Genomic DNA, 19,605 nt, shown 5'->3' on the forward strand with positions numbered 1-19,605 from the left:
AGTCTGATGAATTCTTTATTGCTTATATCAGTGCTCTGTGTGGAAACTTCTTGGTGTGCCAACTTTTTTTTTTTTAAAAAAAAAAGGCACCAAAAAACAAACCACCCTGGCAATAAAAACAACAGAATGCAATAAATAGCCAAATCAGATATGATCAAGTCCTGCCTAATCCTCTCTAACACATAGAATGTCAAACATCTAATGGAGTCCAAAGTAGTATTTACTTTGTACTTTTATAGGCACAAAACCTTATCCATTAGCAAACTTGAGTTTAATCGTGCTCGTTTTAAGAAGATGGTACCGCTCTGTGGCAGGCTGAGTGGGGTTTCAAAGTACAGTTCTGTTCTGTGTGCTTATAATTGCACCTCTCTCTAATCTGTATTGACCTTCTGAAAAAGACATTTGATTGGAGAAAAAACAGCAGCATGTGGGGGGAAAAAGTGCATGACAAGCGTTGGTTTGTTTTAAAGGTGGACCTTGATTTAAGATAGACCCGGGCTGTCCGGTGGCCTTGGTGTCAGGGTATGGTGGTAACCATGGGAAGTGTTCTTTGGTGTGAAGTATTTCCCTGCAGCTGGTAAAGAAGGATTCTTTGCAGGTCAGAAAGCTATTGTGATGATTTTCTTTGGTTTCTCTCTTGTCGTGTAACTCTAGCCTTGACAAGCACATCACCTGATCTGCAGAGGGCTTATTCTGGGGGAACACAGAAATAAATAAGTTCTAAATAATTCTGGCTAAAGCCATAACAGCGTGTCTCAGGCTAACGAGATCTGGTTCAAGTGTAAACTTGCATGGATGGGTGAAAGGGGAAGGAAAGATTTAAATATGTAGCGCTGCCACTTAACTTGTTCTGCAGGAATTTCTCTGTGGTGAGGGCAAATCTCAGTAAGCTTAGAGGAAACAGTGCATGGCAAAAGTGTGTAATTGTGCTCTGCTCCAGCTTTGTGCGAGGCATGATCTTTAGAAACAAGCTAAAACTTTTCCATGACATTAAAAGCCTGATGTGACCTGTAAAACTGTTCCTGTTAAAGACTGAGACAGAACAGTGATCCCATGGCAGGCCGTGCTGACGCTTGGTGAATGTTGTGTAAACAAACAGTGCACCTCTCCTTTGCGGTGAGCGAAGACTTGTGCTGAGCACATCTGAGGTGAGGAATGAGGATGCAAGGTCTCATTCATGGCATTCGCTCTCCCATGTTCCCTGGCCATGGCCAAGCGAGCCTCTGCAGGTTATTTAGCCCTTCCTACCAGCAGCTCCTCGCTGAGAAGGAACTTGAATGGATCCACTGTGCCTGGATGGTGTTTGCAGTCTGTAGTGTCTGGAGTTCGGAGCTATTTGGTGTGTATGTGCTGCAACGGTGTCTTCATGTGCTCAGTTTGGTGCTCCTGGCTGCCTGGTTTACAGGAAATTACTGTCACGGCTGTGATGGCATTTGGATAACCGACCGTGGCACACAGAGTCTGGCGGATGACCCTGGTCTCGCGCTGTGGGGTATGGCGGGGGTGCGATAGCACGTTGGGGTTGCCCCCAGCACCAGAGGTCTGTGAGCCAGCATGAGAGGCACAGAGAAGCAGGACAGACTAATGGATGCTACTGGCAGTGTTTGACCCCTGCCCTTGCTCTTTGTGGTCTAATTTAGGTACCTCTGTGCCATGGAAAACTGCAGGGTAGGCACTGACCCCGTAGCCTGGAACAGGTCTGTGAAGTGCCCTTGCTCTTTGGAGTTCACTGGGCTGCTGAAATGTGAAAAGATGAATTAAAATCCTAAGTGACAGCTGTGGTAGCAGAGGCTTTATTGTGTGGGACATATGGCTCTCAAACAATGACGGTGCTTGTTTGCCTCCAGCCTCGAACGTGCCGGTGAGCAAACAGCGGTCGGGCCTGGCGTTGGTCCCCGCTGTATCGCATGCGGCCTGTCGTCTTCCTGTAGACAGACGCCTTCTGGCTTATGCTGTGCTGACTTACATTATTTTATCATTAACTTTCTCACGCTTACTTGTTTCCAGCGAGCACTTAGCTGGTACCAGTATATTGAGAGCAGGGGATATTAGCTGTGAGCTCAGCCTCATTCGAAGAGGGTGAGCAATGCATTTACTAAATCAAAACTGCTGAAAGCTATTGAGTAAATTCACCAAAGAATTTTCATTAGGGAATGTTGATCGCGGTTTCTCCAGAGGGTTTTAAATGCTGTTTGCTGGATTGAAAGCTGGTACTTTACTCTTGCAAGAGCCACTGACCAAACAGCGTGCGAAGAGAAATGTCCTGCTGATCTCATTCATCTCGTGCTTAATAAGCACGTTGTCTTGGCTGCTGTTTTAAAGGGTCATTTAATGTTCTAAATGTTCTAAGATTTAAGGCCTGGCAGCATTTACGTAAGTCTCAAAGGCTCAGAAGTGGGGGGGAAAGGCTGGTAATTGTTGGATTCACTTGGCAATAATAACTTTTAACACTATTTAAACTAAATAGAATGCAGGTTGGTTTCCACCTCCAGTAACCCCTGGAAACTCATGTCATGTAAAACTACATTTGGTCTGGATGTGCTCCTTTAGGCACCAGCCTGTCTGGTAAAAGTTTCCCCACATTTCCTAGTGTGGAAATCTTCCTTATCCACAGTAACTGTTGGGTGACCAATCTGGGGGCCAACCTCACCCAACAGTCTCCCTGGACAAACATGGGTGGTCATTCCCAAGCTGTGTAGTCCCACTGAGAAATGTCATGTTGGTGAGGAGCATATGGGCATGAATTCTCCAGAATAGGTGTTTCTTTTATGCAACGCAACCACCAGTTAGCATGGGATTAATCTTCTTCCCTCTCTTCTGTCCATGCTGGGGATCTTCTCAGGCTCTCTCTCATCTTTAAATTTCTTTGTAATGCTCCTTCTTCCTCTTGCCCCTCTTTTTTTTTTTAATTTTCTTTTTAGAGTACTCCTGCCAACTTCTGCAACTCTTTCAAGTGTCTTGCTGTTGATTGTTCACCCCTATACTTTGAAAGACTTGTACGTTGAGGAGGAAGAGATCAGGCACAGTGACAGCTGCTAAGAAAAGCAAGCAGAAAGTAGATTTCATGAAGCTTAGGTGGCAGCATGAGCAAGAAGACAGTTCAGTCAAAAAGCTGGGGTCATAAGCAGCTGTTGCTTTAAATAACTGCAAAGTAGCCTGGAAGTGAGTGATTCCTTTATCTTGGTGCCAGGTAATGTTTGGAGTGGAGAGCAGGAGGAGGGGGAGGGACAAGCCTACCTACATGCCAGCTTATCCAGCTTTAAATTGCTCCTGGAAGCAGGAGTTGAGTCGCCCTCCCCTCTGGCGAAGGGGAGAGCTTACCACAGGGCAATAGAGGCGTGACGATGATGCTTCCTCAGACGGTGTCTGCGATGGAGGATGAGTGCTGGGATAGGTGGTGCTTGGTCAGATCTGTGTTCCCGATTAGCTTTGGCCCTGTGCCCGTGGCTGAGAGCAATGACTATTTTTTTTTTCTTTTTTTTGTCAACACTGTACCACTGGTGAGAGCAGAGCTAGCACACAGGCGTCTGGTTTTCTAGCACGTCTGAGAGGCTGGGTATAGCCCTCGCGTCCGTAGCGTGGTATGGTGCCAAGACACAATGGCTTTTGTGTGCGGCGCTGGCCTTTCATCTGAGGTGAATTACATCGTGTCCATAATATCGGCGCAGTCCGTGTACGCTGCTGGCTTGTTTTCCCTTCTACCGTAACAGATAACGGGAAACTTGTACCAGCCTGTTCAATAACCACCAGGCATGCCCTGCTTCTTCTATTCCAGTACAGTGAGATAAGCAGTATTCAAAGTGTTTTTAAAACCTTAAAGACCCCACATTAAATATTCCCCTTGCATGCCTGAAGAGCCAGGTGTGCTAATCTGGCAGGGAGTTGTTGGAGAGTCAACTGACAGCATCTTTCATGTTAAAGGACAGGACAGGACATCTCCTAATGCCTTTTTGCTGATGCTGGGGGTTGGAGGGGTGCCAGGGGAATACCAGTAGCTCCTTTAACGAAGGCTGAAGGTACAGGTAGTGCTGATCTTCTGTGCTGCAAGATAAAAGCAAAGATCCAGCCACCATCATCTCCCTAAAGAGCCTTCAGATAGTGATTCTGCTCTGGTTAAGGAGAGTCTATCCTTTCCATGAGCAAAAAACAAACTTCAGAGTTTGAATTATCATCTTTTTTGTATGTGAAGTAATCAAAATCAAGAGTAATTTCTTCTATTCTGCTTTTTCTCAACATGTGGCTTACATGGTGGTCAGCTGGGGCTTTCTATAGCTGTGGAAAGGGGATGTGATGGTTATTGGTGGTGCTTTGAACAGTTCTTGTGTGACTGCGTTCTCTGAAGACTTCTCTGCAAGATCATGCAAGCTCTTTAAAAATGAAATCCTTCATCCTGTGGTAGTTCTCTGGCAGAACTTACTCAGCTATAGCAGAATGCCTGCAGCCTTTAATCTGTTAATAATTGCATCCTCCATTTCTCAGTCCTCTTGAAGCATTCAGAGAAAATAATTCATCTGAATTGCTGTTTAATTCCTTTGTAAAACAAAAAAAAAGACAATACTTTGGAAAAAAAAAAAATTCTTAATTTATCTGGACTCAATCTGCCACTGTGATATTAAACAACTTCCAGTCAGCTAGCCTGTCAGAAAACCCCTTCTACACAGGGAAAGATAATGGTTAACTTTCAGATAGAATTATTGTAATGTTTCCTTTCCTTCCCCTTCCAGTGACTTCGGTGAAACTTCCTCTTCGATATTAAGAACCCAATTGAATCCTAAGGAAAACTTAGTGTTGGTTGGATATTAGGTTAAAATATTGCTGATATCCCCAAGACCAAGGACTGTTTGCCAGCGTACCAGGCAAGTGTTGGGCAAGCTGCAGGGTGAGCGGTGCCCGGGGAGAGGAAGCCGTGGTTGTGCCGCAGCAGATGTGTCGGTTGCACAAGGCACTCTCTGGGCAACGTAAAATTATACTGGCAAAATTCTGCCGGCAGCTTAATTTCACTCAGCTTAAAGATGATGCAGAACCTCATACTTTCAGAAATGAGGGGGAAAAAATTACAGAATCTGCAGTGTTGGAGCTTGTGTGTGGCTTGCTAGCTTTTTCTTTGTTCTGAAATAGCTTGCCTACTTATATTTTATGCCTCCTTTCTTAAAAATGCTTACAAAACTATTGCCTTCCTCAAAGGCAAACCATGTTGTAGCTACGTTGGCTCCCAAAGGGGAAAGAGTCCATCAGGCTGTTTTACAGCCTGTTCTTGGTAAACGGTGATAGAGACATTCAAGGGGTTTGGCAAAACCAGATAGCTTTTGTTACCTATTTTTTTCCTGCTATCTGCTAAAATAAAGTTTTATAGGATTTTCCCCAGGTTACACTGAGGAAACTTAAACTGAAATGAAGGGGTCTTTCGTGGCTTAACTGAAGCTGAATTTGGTTGTTTTAAAGCAAATTCAGACAATGTAAAGGAGTTCCAGTGCCTGAACGAGCCGAGAAACCAATTTTAGGTGAGGCTAGAGGAGCTGACTTGGAGCTGGAGCTCTTGGGTTGGCTTCCATGACATGCAAAGCTGTCAAAGAGCTGGAAGTTAATTATTCACTGCAAAAAGCTTTGCCAAGGCCTCACAAGAGTTGGAAAAACATACACAGCGTTTGTCAGTGTCACCTCAGAGCATTGCACAAAGAAAATGTTAAATATTAGATTGAATTAACGTTCTCTGTGGTGTTAGGTGGGGTGTCGAAGTCAGCAGTAGAAGAGGGGAAAGTGTGCAGAGATGATGATAAGTTTCATAACTGAACTTTTTTGCTTAAGTTTTGAAGGCACGTGATGTTTTCTGTTAAGTACTAGTATATTAGACGTTGAAATGGGCTGCACCAGAAAATAGCACACGGTTGTAAAACTGGCATTGTGGTTAGCAGTCTGAGCTGGTTCGGTTTTCTTGGTTATGAAACACAAGTGGTGAATAAGAAATGTGATACTACAATAAAGATTCCCTAAATTCAAGTGCTGAAAAAGGTTCCCTTAAAAATAAACCTGTTTTCTGGCAGTTAATTAGCTGGGGAATGTAAATATGGCCTTCATAACTTGAGTGGGTTTTGCTAACACAGCAGAGATTTATATGACTGGAGGTGTTCTCTTCCCTCCCCTTTCCAGGTTGCGCTTCAGTTTTATTAAATGCACAATGCAAAAGCTATGTTAAGATTAACACAGGGGCAAAGTTTTTCTTTTTTCTAACATCTGGAAGAAAAGGCTAAGGTCTGAAAGTGCGACAGTGAAGTTTGACTCCAGATGGGTTGGAGCTTTGAGGTCACAAAAGGCCCGATTCCTCCTCTGGAGCTGGCTGCTGCGCATGGAGGGGCTTCAGCTTGTGGGAGCCTGCAGTGTAACACCCGGGAAGCAGGATTTTACCTTAGGAAACACACTGCTATAGCAACTCCCTGCTCTCCTCAGGGGAGATTTGCTTACCAAAGCTGTCTCAGAAGGGATGGTTGCTGTGAAAGCAGTGATGGTTGAGGTTTAGGCCATGCCCTGTACTGGTTCTGATGTTCTCCTGCAGTGGCTTGACCGCAAGGCTGGAGGTGCAGGACACCAGGGATAAGTTTTGATTCTGGTTAAGGTAGCATTCAGCTTTTATCCCAGGTGAGGAAATCTGCCTGTTATGTTTAGTTATGTTTACACATATTACTGGCAGCTGTGTACCTGGAGGGCTGATGGGGCCTGCCCATGCTCCCCAGTAGCACAGACCTTAAGTCGAGACCACGAGCAAACTTGGTGTCACTGCTGCAGAGTCTCTCGTGGGCAGAGCTTTCCTCTAAGTCTGCATGCTGTGGTCTTGGGCTTTTAAGTCTTACCATGCTGTATTTATTCCACTTGAAATGCTAGTGTAGCTCCCTTCTGAAGTTTTATTTTCTCTTTCTGTACCCCAGAAAGCCTTTAACAGTAGTGAGTTTTGGGGGCTGGGCAGAAAGCCTTCAGTCATGTAGCCTCTAATTACTGCAAAACCTCCTGTGTCGCTTAATCTCTGAATCTCCTTGACACTGTGTGAACTCCAGACCACCTGGAAGCTGTACTATAACTACCTGAAAGGGTGGGCAACTTCAACAGGTCCCAACACAGAAGTGAGAAAGGAATGCTCATTACTGGATGTTAATAATCAATATCTATAGAAAACCAGTTCCCTTTTCATTTAAAAAAATTTCATTGTAACACCTAGAGAAACCTCGTAGTGTTTCTAGATGTTGTAATTGTACTTGTAACATGCTTGGGATCCTTCAGATTTTTGACCAGCGCATTGCCTTATCATTTGGAATGGAAAACTCCAAATCTACAGAGGCAGCTTGTATTTGTCTAAAAACTTTAATAACTTTCCCCCTCCAGTTTCACAGGAGATGGGAACAGAGAGAGGCTGGGAAATGTTTAACTAAACAGGTCTTGCTTCTGTTTAGCAATGAGCCCCTTATTAGCTAAACAGACAGCAGCTAATTTCACCTTCTAATGTCCCTTACAAGCTGTTACAGAAAGCTTTACCTGAATCGCAAAGCTGATGCCTAGGTGAGGTACTTGGGTTTCTGTGAGGTTTTTGCCACACACAACTAATTGACTTTCCTCTTGCTGGAGTCTGGGGAGGGTGAAAGTTGCCAGTTGCTCTGCTTAAGACACATCCGCAGATGTTGCCTCAAGTACCTCATTTTTGTTAAGATGCCCACGCGCTGTCAGGAGCCTCTGTCTAGGCTGGTGGTTTCCAGACCACAGTGACATGTTTCAGTACCTGTCATGGTGAGACCTATCTAGTGGCTCAGGAAGCACTGGGTGGGGGTGATCCTTGCTGGTTTTTGTTCTACAAGCACAGCAGTAGTCCTAAACGTGGATTCTGGGCTTTTATCTTAGCTTCAGGCTAGTAGGGCATCATTGAGTCTCCTCTTGGCAGGGGAAGGAGGCTTTGTTTTCTGCCAGGTAAGGGTGATGCTCCCATGACAGGGCCTTTGGGATGGAGTCAGAGCTTTTAGTCCCTGTCCCAAAGGAGCTTCTGAAGTGACTAAACTCCTGTGCTCCTGATGGCCAGAAATTAGGTGCAGTTTCTGGATTCCTTTCCCCTGTTGTTGGCACAAGGCATTTGGTTGTGTCAGGTTAGCTCACTTGTAATTGCCTTTAAAAATTAATTGTTGGTCCCAAACATTGCGTGACAAACTGTTGAAGGTGGGTGCCGATGCATGTCCATGGGGGTTTGCTCCGAGGTGGGGGAGTGTTACAGGTGCTGATGGCAACGACCATGCTCTCACTTCTGCCTTTCCTCCAGTGTCAAAGCCACCAGCTGACCGTGCGCATGTGTTTATCTAAAGCAGAGCTGAAATGGTGAGAGAAATCTCTGGGGGAAAATGACAGGAAAAGACTTAAAACTGTCATCTGATGACATCTTGGTGAACTGATTAGCCTGAAACTTAAATGGAAGGTTTGTTTCTTTAAGGATAAAACTTGTTCACAACTGATGGCTTGGGAGCTGAAGTGGTTCTGCAGGCTGACGGTGACATTTTGTTAACAGGAATCCCTGCGCTGCATCTTGTATTGCACATAACCACAAGCTATATTTGACTGGTGAGACATACAGAAAGGAAGGGGAATAAGGCAGAACAAGCTTTTTTCTTTTTTTTTTTTTTTTTTTGGCAGGCTTTTTATTTTCTTCTTGTCACAGCCTGTTCTTCCACACTTTCTTCCATGCTTATAAGAGTAAGTCTTAGCTTCTGACCTGACCCAAGCTTAATTCTTTACTTGCTCCTAACACCTGACTCCAGCTCATTTTATAACTGACGTATAAGCCCTACTTCATTATAAAGAGCAGTAATTGCAGTCTGGCTGGTTTTTGGGTTTTTTTTTTGGTTGGGTTTTTTTTTTCCCCTCTTCTCAGTGTGATGTACTTCTCGTTACAAGGAGCTTTCTGAATAAAAGATAAGTTTAGTCACAGTGAGGAGAGTTGCTAGACATCATGCTTAGCCATGTTGGATCAAAGGCATTACGTGAACAAGCTGGAAAACTGACATTTCTAAATTGAGAGTGTTTGTGGTTTAATACCAATTCTGTTTGTTGTTGTTTTTTTTTTTTCTGATAGCTGGAAGTTGGATAGGGTTTCTTTTAATGGAGGAAAAAATGGATCTCCCCATTAAAAAGTGTTTGACTGGGAGGTTAACTAAAAATAGCACTTCTGAAACGGCCTTTATTCCTTCACCATGCGGTATCTATTATGAATGTTGTGCAGCTGATGGTTTAATGCAGTGAGACTCCTGACTGGCTAGTCTTTGAATCCACTTTTCTTCTATTTAGTTTAGAAAGAGGCCAGTGACTATTTACTCTTCTCCCTTTTTTTCCCCTCCTCTTATGAGCCTCTGTTGTATGGGGACAGCCTCAAGTTCCTGCAAATACTGTCGAAGTGTCCTCAAGCACTTGCTTGTCACCAAAATGAAAGCAGCTTTATTCTAGTCTGTACTTGGTGACCAGAGTTGCTTGAATTTTCATCCTACTGTAAAACCCTTGGTTCCTCTGATGGCTTGTCATGATGTTCAACTGAGTAAATGGAATCTGTTAAAATCTGGATGGAGTTTGCCATCTGCCACCAACTGTTTAAAAGCCGAGCACACCTCGATATTTGCTTCCCTCTGAATTTGCATTAGAAGCCCACAATAACATTATAGTTCACAACAAATTTCAGTCAAACATTTCTCAATTGCTTCTGAAAATACAGAGGAAAGGCTGATCTATGGTTTGATTGCTGAGTGTCTGGGGAAGTACTCAACAGTACTGTCACATTTGGAAGAGATGTTAAGAAGTAGCAGTGGAGCAAGGAGGGAGTTGGATCCATGACAGGAAGGGGCCCTAAGCCACCAGCTGTGTACCTGGCATCCCTGAGCTAAAACCTAAAAGGATGACACCTAAAACAATGACTCTTGTACAACACCAGGGAACTAGCATGGATTCATCTTGTCCTTTGCAGGTGCCGAAAGCATCGTTGCAATTATGATTGGCAACCTGAAAGGCATGGAGATCTTACGCCAGATTGAGAGTGGCATGAAAGTGACTATGGCTATTGAAGTGGGGAAGAAGCATGGTCCTTGGATGAATCAATACTCCATCTTCTTCATCTCGATGTCGTTCTTCATCGTCACAGCAGCCACCATGGGCTATTTTATTTTTTATTCTGCTCGGAGACTCAGGATCGCAAGGGCCCAGTCCAGGAATCAGGTGAGTTTGTGTGGCATTGGTTCTTTTTTATATCCCTGAGCATCCATGCTGTGGATCTTGAGGGCAAAATACTGGTTGAGCACCAAAATTACCAAATTTGTTTGTTCTACAGGAAGGAGTGTGATCTTTAAAATGCTGAGATGTGTCTTTAAACAGCTCAAAACTCTCCAAAGAAACAGCAGAAAGTAAACTGTCTGGGGAAAGCAACTGATTGTGTTTAGCTAACTGTCACCTACCAATTTTACTCCCTGAACTGCAGTGCAGCCGTAATGCTGATGTATTGGAGGCGGTGAGAGAGCTAAACTGCTTTTAGCTGACCCTCACACTTCCCACGTAGCACTACCTATGTGCTAGCTGTAATGTGAGACACGACTGCAGTGTGCCCGCGAAACGGTGCATGTCTCTGGCTGCCTCCCTGTAGACCACAAATTGGGAAACTGCTACTTGTTGAAAGCTGCTTTCTGGAATTGCAGTGACAGCCTCAATTAGGAGTTGAAGAAAAGCACCGTTAAATTGTGTTCTTTTTAAACCCCAAGCAGGGAGTTGCTAATGGGTTAAGTTTCCAAGTAACTCTCTTCTGTGCAATTGTCTGATCAGCTGATAGGACTGATGCTTACAGCTTGGTCTTCAGTCTGATCAGACCCACCTTGTACCTGCTCCTTCAGGGCTTAAGCAAAAGCCTTAAAAGTGAGAATAAAGTCCTGGCATGACATCTGTCAAAGGTGATGGTCCGCAGCAGGAACAGGATCTGAGTGGCTCAGATGTGAGCACTGACTTCAGCCTTGCCGTTACAGCTCTGTCGCAAAGGAGACCACTGGTATTTGCAGTGCTTCTTGCAGGAGCTACCTGAACTCTGAAGGAAGACTTGGGGTCCTCTTCTACAGACCGCAACAGCACAAGCATCTCACTCTAGCTGGGCTCAGAATATGTGAATTATCTCTGCATCGGTGGTTAGAGAGTTAAAGAAGTGACAGACTTCTCTGCCACTGCAGAAGGCCTGCCCTACTGAGCTTCTCTGCTGTCCTGGAGATTTCAGGGCCCCTTGAGCAAGATCCTTCAGGAATAAGCTGATGAAGCTAGAAGTTGGACACAGGTGTTTAAATTCAGGCCAGTTTCAGGCTTCTGTTAACATTTTTAGGACTGACTTCTTTAAGATGTTAAGATGCAGAACTGTTATTGTTCTTAGCAGGCAGAGAGACTGGCTTGGGTGAAGGACAGCAATACTCCTGGAGTTGACTGCTTGGCCAGTGTTGAATGCTGGCTTCTCTCTAGGAGTTGCAGAACTGAACTCAGTCCAGTTTGTGTTCTGAAATCCTGTTGACTGGGTGTAATCTTGTGGATGATGGTCAGCTGGCTGTATCCTTCCTGAGATGAGAGATCAAACAGTAAGCTGAAACTGTGTGCCTCATCTAAGCTGTCTCTGCCTCAACTTCTGGACTAGGCCTCCTCCAGGAGCTTTGTTTTAGCCCGTTTGCCTGCTCTGGTGTTGTACCACACATGGAAGTGGTGTGAGGATACAGTAAGGGAAGAAGGGAATAGTTGCAAGAGCAATATTGGAAGCTGTCATCTGCCTGTGAGATGTAGCGTTGCCACTCCTGGATGTCATACGGAGTTCTCTGGTACCTTTCATGAGGGATGGCATGGAGCTCTGTAACTTGATGCTGTCCTCTTGCTGACATCTGTGGACAGAGATGCACGCTATCTCCTGCTGATGAATTCCCCCTTTCATTCCCTGCTGTCTACCTGAGTATGAAAACTCTGTTCAGTGCTAAAGAACCTGGGCAGGAAAAACGGGTGCCCTAGAAGCTGGTCTGCAAAATCAAATCACATGAAAATTTTTCCTCCTGTCAAGGTATTTAACAGGGCAGTTGTGGAAGTCCAGCTCTCTTCTGAGCTATCAGGCTTTCAACAAGCCACGAATGTTATTAATGCCCCAGTGGTAGACAGCACTGGGAAAATCCAGGCTGGTTGGCTGGCACCTTCACAAACTATTTCTATCTTGGGCTCTGTGTGCACAAGGAGTTTACTGTAGATTGAAAAATAACATTGATAACTGACATGCAAGTTCCACATTATTTCAGCTGAACTGAAACTAAGGAGTCCTGAAGAGTGCTTTATAAAAATATAAGAACAGAAGAAAGCTTCTCTGCTATCAGGGGGTAAAAATGCACTATTTTGTAAAAGTGAAACTCGAGACAATCCAGAATTGTTTTCAATTGTTTTCCTACCATCGCATCTAAAAACTGACCTCACAATGATTAGATAAGCAAAGAATAACAAGAAAGTTCTTGTTGAAGGTGAACTATTAAAAGGTGATGCTACAGTGTTCCCTGTTAGCTAGCTGATTGGGATTCTCAGTGTATATCCAAAGTCTGAGACTTGTAACTGCATTGGCTCTGTGAAATACAACAGTTTATCAGCTTGCATGCGACGTGGGAAGCCTTCCTGTCATCATTCAGCCCTTTGGAAACTCAGGCTGCCTGGACTTCAGTCTGTTATTTGGTGGAGTAAAGAGTGTGTTTTGTCTCCTTTATTGCACAGATGTCTAAGGGTTATACATTCTTTTGGGAGGTGTCTTTAGGAAGCAGTCACATTTGTTGATAGTTAAGTATTACAAATTCTCCCTTTCAGAAGTGAACTGCTGTTCTGGACATATCCCTTTCCCCGGCGTTACTGCTCTTCAAAGTACCTGTCTGCTTTTTTTGACCTGTGGGATTACATCACTATTGTGTGAAGAGTCTTAAAATGTCATTCTACCACTTGAACCAAAACGAATGCTTTTGAATTGCTCTGTAGAGTGCTGTGATGAGCTGTGTGATAATGATGCTCTGCAGCTTGTCTCTTGTACGTTCAGATTCCTGAATATTTAGCTGCTTCTTGTGGACTGAGCCACAGCCCCAGGAGGGCTCTCACCCTCCACTGAAAGGTTGAGCCCCACTTGCTTGTTAAGGGGTAGAACAGAAAGATGAGAGACCATTTTCTAGGTGCTGCTTCTTCTGCAAAGGCTTCTTGAAAACAAGAGCCTGGCTAGATGCAGGTTTCATTAATGCATGGGACCAGTAGTCACCCCTGCTTGAATTGGATGGCTTCCAGGTATTTTCATACTGGCAAGATGTTTTTCCTTTTCTTCTGGCTTGAGAAAAGTCTTCAGATTTAGGTGCTTCTTTGAAGCAATTTCTAGTTTTATAAACAGTCAGGCTGTTGAGTACTTTTTAAGCTTTGCTGTTTGCCAATACAGTTTCTGTATTTCTTGGTATGACTACTTGCTGCTTCTGGTGAAGGCACTCTTCCTGGATGGCTTGATCACATATAATCCAGGCTTTAAATATGTTCTCCTCTGCAGACTTCTCTTGAAGGCAACAGCTGTCTCTCACCTAGCTTGAGCAGGAATTGCCTACAAGTTAGTAAAGTAAAACTGTGCAAAGGGTTATTTTAAAATGTTGAGTGGCTATTGAGAAGAGCCAGTTGTGTTGTCTTGTGGTGCAAGCAAAAACATTAGTAGCACATCTGTCCTAACTGAGTTAAAATAGAGTAGCTTTTTCCTCATGAGCCAACTAGCTAAGCTGTTTACAACCTGCTATTCTCATCTAAATGCATATTTTCTCCTAGGCTTGAAATTCAAGTCCCTGCTCCTGCGATCTCTTACTGCCTCGTGAGGTCTGAGCAAGAAGGTGGAAAAACACAGCAAGTGTCAGAGATGGCTTGCTGCCTTTCTAGTCAGTGGAGTACTGGCAAATTCACTTCCTCAATATATTAACCTTTCCTAATAATGCAAAATAGCCAGTGATGTTATCTGTGGCCTAGTTACTAATTTAAGCTCAAGTCTTCACTTCCATTGATTTCATAAAGATTAGATGTTACAGCTGAGAAATTACCTAATTAATGGCTTTGGAGGAGGTGAGTTGTTCAACTTTCCACAATTCAAAACCATTTTCATGGCAATAGCTACCTGTGGGGAAGAACTTCCTTAGCTTCCAGGAGAAAAGCAGGAGTACGTGATGTCCTTAGATCTTGCTGGTCTGCATTGCAGGGTGCGAGGAAGGCACTCTTCTGCAGAAAGGGTTGGAGATAAAGTTGGCAGTGTTGAACTAGGGAAGACTGAGGACTAAGCAACAGCAAACCTAATTGTCCCAGTTATGTCCCAGTCAGGTACCTCTCTACTTCAACATGCCAGAGCCTGGATAGGAACCAGGATCTGACCTGTTTTGTAATATCTTGATTGTCTTTTTCCTACCTCAACTTAGGTGCTTTTTCTAGGGTTACTAGGTTGGGGCTTTTAAACTTTTAATGACATTAACATTTAATGTTTGCTTGAAAAACTTAGCTTCACAAAAGGCTTTGACATTCCAAGCTGGAGTATCCTGGATCTCCTGCTAGGCCGTTCAGTAAGAAGCTTCCTCTTGCAAACTTTCTGCAACCCTGTGGAGGGGTATTCTGCTGTACTTACCAAAATCAATGTTAAAGGTGACTTTGCCAATGGTGCATTTCATGAAGAGCAATTAAACTTGTGCCCAGGCACAACTTAAAATATTGTTTCAGTAAATTATTAACGATACAGCCAGTTGGGTCCTGTCTAATGTGCTTGGCCTGACACTAGATGTGTAGATTAGATACCATATGAGGGAGTACATTCCTAGAAAGTTTAGTTTTCAATTAATAACAAGCAGCAGTCACAGATAGTACTGGCTGCATATGAGGAATACTAATATTGCTGCATTCCTGCCCTGTTGATGTTATCACGTTTGCTGCTGAAACTTTTGGGTGCCTCAGTGTTTACTGAGATGAGTATGTGGCTGCTTCTCTGTGGCTTCAGTCTGAAACATTGACAAGAACATCATTCTAAAGTTGACCTTAAGTGACATACACACACATATAATTGATGTCTTCAGCAGACCTTCACAAGCTTCAAAGAAACCTTGACTAGTTCTTGTTCCTAAAACAATATACCTGAAAACTTCTTTGGATCCTTCACCTTTGGATTGTATGCATCTCTTCCTTGATAGTTGTTAATCGCTATCAACTATTAAACTTCTAAAAGAGTGCGCACTGATGCTGTATCTTAGGACCCCAAAACAATGCTGATAAACAAATAGGTCATTTCGCACCAAAAACTGTTTGATGGGGTTCCAGCAGACCATATAAATCAACTTGTTTGCCATTAACTGCTTCAGCACAGGGAATCTTACGCAGACTTGAATTACCAGTTCTCACTGAGCTTGTAGGGTGTCACCAGCAGCCCTTCACCCACTTGTTCCTTCTGTACTTGTGCCACCAGCACCGCACCTTCGTCCTAGAAAAGATTCTTGTAACAGAACTAAAATGCATAAGGGGAGATAATGCTGAAAAGCTACCAGTACGGGGTTCCTGCACTGAGCAGCTGAATTAGGAAGAGGATTTTTGCTTAGCTGCTAAACCTGAGTCTCGTCTGTCCCCAAGATGAGTGCCGTGTTGGGACGGCAGTGCCAGAGCTGCCTGATGTGCCTCTGTCCTGAGGCAGTAGGTGGCCTGAGGAGGGAGAGGGCAGTCATTCTTCGTGTTGGTGGAACAGCACCAATGTGTGACCTTCAAAGATGTTGGCTCCTGTACTAATTAAATGCTTTGCGGTGACAGCTGGACAGCAACAGTTGCCAGGCAAGCTGGGCTTCTGCTGTCTGCTCATCTCTGCCCTGCTGTCCTGACAGCAGCAAGCAGATTATTGCATGGAGAGGAATGCTTCCTCCTCTGCTTTCATTAAAGCTGCTCTGTAATCCACCTGAGGCCAGTCATTTGATTTGCTTCACACCTTGTGTCATGGGGAGGGGAAGAAATAGCTCTGAGCTCTTTTTTTTTTCTTTTTTTTTTTTTTTCCTTCTTTCCCCTTTGTGCATGTTACTTTGAACCAATATTGAGATAAAACTGCATTCTTCCGCTTGACAGGATCGATCCGTGCTAGGAGGCTCCTGAGCTGCTTGCATGTGCTGTAGAGCAGCGGTGGCAGAGGACTAGTTCAGGGTGTGTTTATGGTAGCTGAGCTGCTGGGTAAAGAATCTCACCTTTCATCAGGATGTGAGTTTGTGCCAGGGAGTTGTCATAAAGTGAGTAGTTAAAATTATTGATTGTTGGACTCGATGTTCGGTCTTCTGTACTAAGGCAATTTGAAGGCTTCTGTTTGTTTTGGCAAGGTCTAATCTAATCAAGCTATTATCTTACATCTTCTCAAAGAAGATTTCCTTGAAATTCCTGTGCGTTATGAAAAGGTTGGGTAAAAACAAAGCATATGCAAATGCCTTGTTGGTATGTCATCCAGAGTCAATAACCACATCAGTATGTCCTGAAACTCATGTTGTCTCTAAATAGCATGGTCATGCTTACCTGGCTTGTTTTGATTAACATCTGGGTTATAAAACTGGTGCCTGGTGCAGTAGGCGCCTTGGTAAGTATTAGTAACCACCACTTAAGAGAAAAATGACTGTTTAACCAGGACTGCTTTCTGTTACAGCGACAACTAAAGGCCAGGGCTAAGAAGGCCATTGAACAGTTACAGCTGCGCACCCTGAAGCAAGGGGACAAGGTACGACTGATCCCGTCATCTCCTGAGCGTTGTGGCCCACCCTCTGCACAGAACCCAGAGAGTGGTCCTTAGTACTGGAGCAGAATGCAGAAGTCTCTCTGAGTCCATAGCTGTTTATGGCAGAGATAGTTCCTCTTTCAGACCAGGTCTTTTTCTGGGGTGCAAGACTTTCCAATTTGCACATTCTTATAAGTCAGATTATTTTTTTTTAGCTGCTTGCTTGTAGTCTTGCTGAGGTGAGAGGTCCTAATTTGTTGGCACTGATGCTTAAAGCTAAACTAGTATATCTAATCAGCTTCCTTGGCTATTATTTTTGTAACTAAAACTGGAGGTAGCAGTTTCTAAACCTCTACAGTATTTCTTCAAACAAGCCACTGATGGTTTGCAGCTGGATTTGTAAACCATGGGATTAAACTTTCAGTGCTTCTGTTAAAGTGTCAGCTTGACTATGAGTAATCCACACAATGTGTTTATATAAGATTATGTACAGGAGCTGGTTTAGATTACTTTAGACCCCTTTGTCTGCAGTAAATCTGACTGGAGTTCAAAGGAAGCTTTCCAAGTCTGTTAACACTGTAAATTCATTTCACCGCTGTAGGAAACTGGTCCTGACGGAGACACCTGTGTTGTGTGCATCGAGCTGTACAAGCCGAATGAAGTAGTGCGTATTCTGACCTGCAAGTAAGTCATCTTCCAAACTGCCCCGTAATCCAAAATGTGGAAGTGTGCCTCTTAGTGGTTGTTCCTTCTGCTGTGTTAACAAAGCTGATCAAACTTTAATCAAGCTGTTGCACAGCAAGAATTCTTGAATCTCTGTCAAGCAGCGTTTGGAACAACAGGAGCTGTGTAAATACACACTCGTAGGGTGCCCTGATGGCCTATGTTCATAAGTTCCCCTGTGAGTGGATTGACAAGTATAACTTGGCAGACCACAGTGCCTCTCCAGGGGATGCCAGGGCTTTTTAAAGATTTCTTCCTTTGCTGGTGTATAACAATGTTACCTCTAAATTGCAGATAACTGGCAAAACTCTGCATATCTCTTGTGACTTTGTTTACTGGTTACTAAGAGGCTCATGCTGCTGCTAAACTTGTTAAACCATGCTAACTTTTGTAGTTTAGAAGAAAGCATTTCTGTTCTTATATGCATCATATGAAACAGAGACCAAAATAGAGCTACAGCAGTTTATTTTTCTAGGATTCTCTACTGTTTTATCTCATCACTGAGCTTCTGTGGAAGCCCTGTATTGTAGCACTAAGACTTTAATTTGATTGCTTCTAAGACGAGCAATGAAGCTCAAGGCTTAAGGAAACTTGTTCTGTAAGACTTCCCCCTATGCCTGATGAATGGGACTGCTCTGGCAAAGCTTCTGAAATCAGAGGGCTGCAATGTGAGCTGCACAAACTTTGTGTGGGAAGAGGTTTTGTAACCCTTGGGGAGGGTTACAAAAAAGCACTTTGAAAAATTTTGACATGGGAAAAATTAAGTTCTGAATGGGAAAATCTGTACCTGCATTTGTGTGCCGAGCAGTGTTATTTGTCAAACACTATCGATCTGAGCTGGAGTTACCTTTGCACCAGGTTATGGTTTCCCAAAAGCTTTCTCTGCTCCCAAGCAGTAAGACTTCTAAGCTGTTTTGATATCAAGAAGTTGTCCTGTGAAGGTTGTTACCTTAACTTAATAGTTCAGAAAAAAAATAAAACTGAATAAGCGTTCAGGCACTTGTGTTAATGATTATTCAGTTGTCTTGTCAGGCTTATGCTAGTGGGTAGTCCAGTTTAGTAATGAAGTCAGTCCCATGAGTACAGAAGCATTTAGACAGGCTCTGGATAGTTCTGGTTGATAGAAGACCTGCCTTCTCATTTTTCTCTATAAACTCTGCTAAGCTTGATATGAACTTGAAAACAAAGCATGACTTATTGGGTTAGGAGGGAGTAACTTCTTCTGAATGTATTCTTTATACGCAAATCTGCTGCATTATGCTTTGCTCTGAGACTGCTTTGATGTACATTCATGATGTTTCATTTCTCTTTGGCCCAAATGTAGCTCTAAGAGGCACTAGCTTAAGGTGACTGCAGTTACTTGATAATCTTCACCAGTGGTGATTTCTGCCAATATCAACCCCATTAAATTCACGCACACATGAGTTAAAATGATATTTATTGCAAGAACGTACTTGGTCTTGGTGGTTGACCTCAACACTGAGACCCTGCGTGTTGAAAGCATTTAACTATATCCACGAAGGAAACAAGCAATTGAACGCTCCTGTGACTCACATCAGTGGTATCTGAGTATCTGAGGTGTGTGTATTTGCAGAAGGCATTCTTGTCCCGATAGTCAAACTGAAGGCATTTATAGTAGCAGAGGTACACAAGACCAGTATTAAGTCCAAGTACTTAAAATAGTCATGCATCAAGGAAGTCGCAGATTATACTCTAGACATTGCGTTGGTGCAGCTGGAAGGAGGTGCTGGTTATGGGGGCTGAATTGGAAAGTCCTGGTATCATACTGGGGCGTAGGATACTGAGCAGTGGATGTGGTGATCTCTGCACTTGTCTCATAATAGAGTTCTGATTAATATTGAGCAGCGCCTGTCTGCCTTGCTCTTTCTATTCAGGCTGAGGGAACAGGCAGATTACAGGATTTCAAGTCATCTTCCTAAATCTGTGGCCTCATTCAGACCCATTGTGAAACTGAGTGTCTTCACAGAAGCACACATTTGCATCTGTAATGGCTGAACTATATTTATGTGCTGGAGCACACAGCCTGCCAAGTATCTCCTTGGAATACACAATGACTAAATAGACAAAGTAAATGTGTAGGAGTAGAGTTT

At 43.6% G+C, this 19,605-nt stretch overlaps 1 protein-coding gene across 2 annotated transcripts in view; it reads left to right on the top strand.

Moving 5' to 3' along the window:
* Window positions 1-19,605, top strand: part of RNF128 (ring finger protein 128) — a 42,229-nt gene that overhangs the window by 18,277 nt on the left and 4,347 nt on the right. For both annotated transcript variants that reach the window (XM_086756312.1, XM_010123560.2), the window contains exons 2-4: window positions 9,977-10,224; window positions 16,703-16,774; window positions 17,373-17,455. In XM_086756312.1, the coding sequence (XP_086612438.1) occupies window positions 9,977-10,224; window positions 16,703-16,774; window positions 17,373-17,455 (403 nt within the window). The remainder of the gene's footprint in view (window positions 1-9,976; window positions 10,225-16,702; window positions 16,775-17,372; window positions 17,456-19,605) is intronic.

The sequence above is a fragment of the Chlamydotis macqueenii genome, chromosome 11 (genome assembly GCF_036417535.1).
Source record: "Chlamydotis macqueenii isolate bChlMac1 chromosome 11, bChlMac1.mat, whole genome shotgun sequence".
Lineage (NCBI taxonomy): Eukaryota > Metazoa > Chordata > Aves > Otidiformes > Otididae > Chlamydotis > Chlamydotis macqueenii.